The sequence below is a fragment of the Etheostoma spectabile genome, chromosome 24 (assembly GCF_008692095.1).
Source record: "Etheostoma spectabile isolate EspeVRDwgs_2016 chromosome 24, UIUC_Espe_1.0, whole genome shotgun sequence".
Classification (NCBI taxonomy): Eukaryota; Metazoa; Chordata; class Actinopteri; order Perciformes; family Percidae; genus Etheostoma; species Etheostoma spectabile.
In genome coordinates this window covers 14,921,255-14,927,156 of record NC_045756.1, presented here as the reverse complement: position 1 = coordinate 14,927,156, position 5,902 = coordinate 14,921,255, and the positions used below count along the sequence as shown (strand labels likewise).

At 39.7% G+C, this 5,902-nt stretch overlaps 1 protein-coding gene across 1 annotated transcript in view; it reads right to left on the bottom strand.

Moving 5' to 3' along the window:
• The window catches only part of dgkza (diacylglycerol kinase, zeta a), a 154,233-nt gene that overhangs the window by 17,031 nt on the left and 131,300 nt on the right, over nucleotides 1–5,902 (bottom strand). The window contains exon 30 of the mRNA XM_032505889.1: nucleotides 4,092–4,141. Within this exon, the coding sequence (XP_032361780.1) occupies nucleotides 4,092–4,141 (50 nt within the window). The remainder of the gene's footprint in view (nucleotides 1–4,091; nucleotides 4,142–5,902) is intronic.

Here is a 5,902-nt window from a genome sequence, read left to right as displayed (position 1 = left end):
AGCCATCACCGGAAAAGTGCTTCTAATATCCTTAACTGGTCTCCTTCCAGAGCAACGGAATGGCTTGGTCTATTTCTTAGTGTTCGTTGGTGTCTTGGAGTTGGTGCTGAGTGTAATGATGGAGGAGAGATGAGGGCTGTGTGGAAATGGGCTGTAGTTATATAGGGCTTTTCTAGTCTTAACAACGCCTCAAAGCACTTTTACATATTACAGTCACCATTAACACACATTCATACACTGCGGCCGAGGCTACCACACAAGTTACCACCTGCTCCTCAGATGAACATCCCAACGGCGCAGCATTGGGAGCAATTTAGGGTTCAGTGTTTTGCCTGCTGACCACAGCCGCCCAGTGCTAAAGTCTATGAAGAGCAACCTCACGTAGCTCTCCTTGTGTTCAAAGTGCATCAGTGCAGTGTGAAGAGCTGTGGCGATGGCATCCACTGTAGACCTATCTGCTGTGTAAGCAAACTGGCATCACAGTCAACAGTCTTGTGGTTGCTGGTCTTGTACTTGGTGAAATGGGACTCAATCTTCCTCTTGTAGGTTGCTTTAGCATCCTTGATGCCTGTCTTCAGGTTGGCTCAGAGCAATGTTGTGTTGCTCTGAATGGTTTCATGTCTATCCGATTGCAACCAGAGGCATTGTGGTCTACAACTGTCTAAGCTGGATATTGAAAATGAACTGAGGTTCCCCACTAACTTGTCAATTGCTATTTGGTCTGGCAACGTCATGCTAGAAAATATACATCATGGAATTAAAATTGTATCTACAGTCCCAGACAGAATACAACATTCACAATCCTTAAAATATACATCCATATCAAACACAGACAACACAGTATGTTAATGTCATTAATTACTGGTAAAACACATTCTGTATGTATGGCTAAAGCCAGTCTGACATATGAGCTGAATGTTTATTAGGTTGACCTCAATACTCACTCCACTCCCACTCCCTCTAAATAGCCGAGTCCTAATCCAGTTATGTTAGGCTTAGTGTGAGTGTGCGTGTGGAAGAGAGGGAAATAGGGGAGAGACACAGAGAGAGAGACAGATGGAGAGAGAGAGAAGACTTCAAAACTCTCTAAGAGCTTTTGTGGCTGCAAGACAAATAAAAAAAACAACACACAAACCACAAAACCCAACGCACACTTCGAATGTAGGAATTAAATGAATTTAGCCCAGGGAAGGAATTAAGTAAACCAGAGAAAATGTGAGCCAGTCTTAAGACATCGGCGTAGGAGAGTAAGACAGGAGAAGAAGAGTGGAGAGGAGGAGAGGAGAACAGAGGAGAGATTAATGAAACCATAGAGGCTATGCAAAGACCTGCCCCCCCCCCCCCCCCCCCCCCCCCCGTCCCCTTCCCACTTTCGTTTCTCACAGACTTACAAATTGGCACATCTTTCGATCTCTCTCGCACGTACACACACACACACACCACACACACACACACACACACACACACTCTGTGTCCTATAGCAAGGTTACAATCATTTTGAATTGATTTGCGATTTAATTTTAGTTTTGACTAAAGTTAGTTTGAGTTGATTTTTAATTTTCAGATTTAGCTTTGAGGTTGAGTTTTAGTTGTTATACAATCTCTTTTAGCATTTCTGTTATTTTGGTTTGTTTTGTTAGCGCAAGGTATAATGTCTCAAAAGTGTGTAGCTACAAAATACACGGTTAGAGAACGGCTCGGCATTTATTGTGTAATCTTCGTGTGTATTACCTTGTTCTTGCTCCCTCTCCGTTTCACACACACACACACACACACACACACACACACACACACACACACACACACACACACACACACACACACACCACCACACACACAAGACAGCTCCCATAAGGGTCAGACAGGTTGACTGCATCAAACTGAGAGTTCAATGGAGCCAAGTGACGTGTGTGATGTGGATGAAATAAAAAATGTGTCTGCATTAGAAATAGAATATGCCACTATGTTGACGGGACCACATTTTTTTTTTTTTTTTTTTAATTCATGTGTGCGTTTTAATCTGCTTCTGAAGTTTCTCTGATGGCTGTGTTGAGACTGAGAATAGGACTATGTCAAAAAAACATCATTCAGCAATGTGGCAGCCAACCGCTTCAGCTAAAAAAAATTCAAGTCTATGTTACTGTAATACAACACCCACACGCGTAAGAGATGCAAGCGATTACATGCTGTTCAGAAATACATCCAAGGCTGGATTACAAACTGGCAACCGCCCTTTGTGTGTGTCACTTCGATTAACTGCAAATTTGCTTGGTAATACTGTGTGTGCCACTAAAGGACAATGTAAACTGAAATATACAGTAGCCTGAAAGTGACATTTTGAATCCTCTCCCGGTTTGGTAATAATGCCCTGAGTTAAGGGTTAGGGTTAGGAATACTTTCAGAAATAACAGCCCCTGACAGCTTCTACAAGAAATCATTCCTACCACAGGCAATACAACTTTTGAACACCTCATCACTGGGTACTGATAAGACTCTGAGACATCATAATACTGCACTAAGTGCAACTTGCATAATAGCTTTATCTACATATTTATCATTACTATTCAAACGGTTACACATTTTTGCATTTCCAACTTGTATATGTTCAAATATTTGTTCTTGTATTTTATCCTATAATTATTTCATGTATATTGTATGCACAGCTTGTACATTGTATCCTAGTATTTCATTTATTTTTATATTCTGTGTGACTGACATTTTGCTGCTGTAACACTATAATTTCCCATTTTGCTGGGATCGATATCTATCTATCTATCTATCTATCTCTCTCTCTATCTATCTAAACACTGTAATAGTTGGAGTTGTTGCAGAATGGGAAAGATTTCCATAAACACATTACTGACAGTGAGAATTGGGTTGCGTTCAGCTCACAATGCAAAAACACCAAAACTGGAATCAAACACAAAACTGCTCGCACACTAACCGCCAAGGAAACAAAAAACAGAAAACTGAACGGGATCATGAAGTGAAAACATGTAAGTTCCCGAAGAGAATAAAATCACAGTGAAGCTGACAAAAAAAAAAAAAGACCGCATCAGGCTTCCACCACACCAACCCCCCCCCCCCCCCCACCCCCTCCCCGCAGCATCACAGTGACCCGACTGAAGACAGAGGTTGGGAAAATATGTGTCACAGAAGAAAACTGTCTATCCGGAGACACACAAGTCTTACTTCTCATTCTTTCACACACACACATGCACGCACGCACGCACGAAGGCAGACAGGCAGCAGGCAGGCAGGCAGGCAGGCAGGCAGGCAGACACACACACACACACACACAGACACACACTTCTACGTGTTAGCTTGTTTTAGTTTAGCTTCAATTTTCAGATTTAGTTTTGAGCTTGAGTTTTAATTGTTATATAATCACTTTTAGTGTTTAGTCTGTGTGTGTGTTTATTACCTTGTTTTCACTCCCTCTCCATTTCTCACACACACACACACACACACACACACACACACACACACACAGAGACAGCTCCCATAAGGGTCAGACAGGTTGACTGCATCAAATTGTGAGTTCAATGGAGCAAGTGACGTGTGCGCGTGTGCGCGTGTGTGTGTGTATTGGTGTGTGTGTATTGGTGTGTGTGTGTGTGTGTGTGTGTGTGTGTGTATGTGTGTGTGTGTGTATGTGTATGTGTGTGATGCATGATGTGGATGAAATAAAAACGGGTGTCTGCATTAGAAATAGAATATGCATGTACGTTGGACAAAATGTTTTTTTTATTTATGTGTTTGTTTTAATCTGCTGCTTCTTATATCAAATTATGGCAATTTTAGGGCGATATCCTACAAGCGTTCAGTGAAAACAACGTAACAGTTTCTCTGATGGCTGTGAGAATACGACTATGTAAAAAAATGCAACCAGCTCATTCGCTTCAATGGGAACACTGCATTGGAGCAGCAATGATGCAGCCAGGCCTTCAGCTAAAAAAAATAAGTTCTTGTTATTTTAGTTTGCATTGTTAGTGCTAGGTATATAATGTCTCAAAAGTGTGCGTGTGTGTGTGTGTGTGTGTGTTGTGTGTGTGTGTGTGTGTGTGTGTGTGTGTGTGTGTGTGTGTTACCTTGTTCTCGCTCCTTCTCCGTTTCACTTGTCTTTTGGCACTTTTCTTGTCTGGACAAAGAGATGGAAACAGACAGAAGAGCTGTTCAACGACTGTTTCTGTACACTCCACATTTACATTTACACTGTTGAAACATCTATAATTCGCACAAAAAACACACAGTCACGCATGACCACAAACACACATGGCTGTATTTTGTATTGTATTGTATTGACATTTATTATTATGATTATCTATTTTTATTTTCTCTTACAATTCCTTGTATGGGAAAACATACTTTGCAATACACCTGTGTCTGATTAATCTTCCATGCTGTGTGTGCTGTGGTGCAGACCAAAACATACACTGTGAATATGTGGCACTGCATGCCTACATCAGCAGTGGATGTAAGAGGTAAATAGTAATAGTAATAGTCAAAATGTTTTATATAATCAAAAAATCCAACATGCACTGTGCAGAGCCAAACCAACATGAGTGTATCTTCCCATTAAAAGTATTAAGTGTGTATTAAAGCTTGATACATTGTATTCCTCTGTGCCATAGAGCTCCATTGTTGTACAGAAACAAAAAAAATTAAAATATATCATAGAGCAGTATGGCTCTATGATATATTTTAATTTTGCACTTGATAGGGAATTCATAAAGTATTGAGAGACAGACATTGGTAGTTTAAGTTCTTTCAATGAGATTTGTCTATTGTCTAGTCATACAAATGGGAATCACATTTGAATATAAATTTATTTGATAATGTAATATAATATATAGTAATAACAATTGTAAAAATTCAATGGATGAAGTGACTGATATATGATATATGACTGAGATCTAATTCTACAATAAAAAGCTATTATTTGGCAAGTGTGGACATGATCATCTGTGTTGTAGTTTGAATATTTTGAATACACAGAAATGTAGAAATGGCATGTTAGGACCCAGTTTGTAAGGTTTTGTCAGTTTTGGTCCTGAAGTGACAATGTTTCACGTCAACTGTTATTATTTTTGGATTATAATTTAAAAAAAAAAAAACTGTGCCGATAACCAGGTGGAAATACATACAGAAAAACATGGGATTTGACCCACGTAGAAAAGTATACTGGCAAGTTTAGGGTACAGAAAAAACTGCATGTACTCCTTTTGTCAGTGCAGTGGTGGTTTAATGAGCAGAGTACTGTTTTGATTTAATGAGCCCCACACGTTTTAATGAGCAGAGGAAAGTGACATTGTGGTGGAAGTTTCTGTGAAGCAGGAGGGATTTTTCAAAGAGACTGGGTGAAACAAAAATAAAGTAAGTTGGTTTCGGCGTCTTTATTATACTTGCAGGAAAAAAGCAGAGACAAAGACAGCAAGGCAGTGTGGAAGTGTCTAGCAAAGGAAGTGAAACAAACCCTCAGTTTATAAGCCCTCCCCAAGGTGTGGGAGCACCTTTTTTGGAGACATGCCTAATCATACAAAACAATGAATCTAAACACATAGACATGTTGGAGTCACTTTTGCCGTCTTTCTTCTTCTGTGCCCCATTCCTTAAAGTCCCCAGTGGTAGTTTATCTCAGCTGCCAAGGGGCAGAATGTGCATAGAGAGATAAGTCAGTGACGAAGCCGCTAAGGATATTGGTCCATACCGAGAAAGCTGCTTTTTGTATGTTTAATTAACTTTTTAGAAGAACCTACAATAGAAACTGTATGTGATTAAATACAGTTATCCTCAAAATAATAGCAGTCCATCACTAACCTAAGTAATCATATTTTTTGGAAGAAGTGATATTTCTACATTGCAAAAATTTACTAGTAAGTGTTGTAGAGTCATAGAAAAC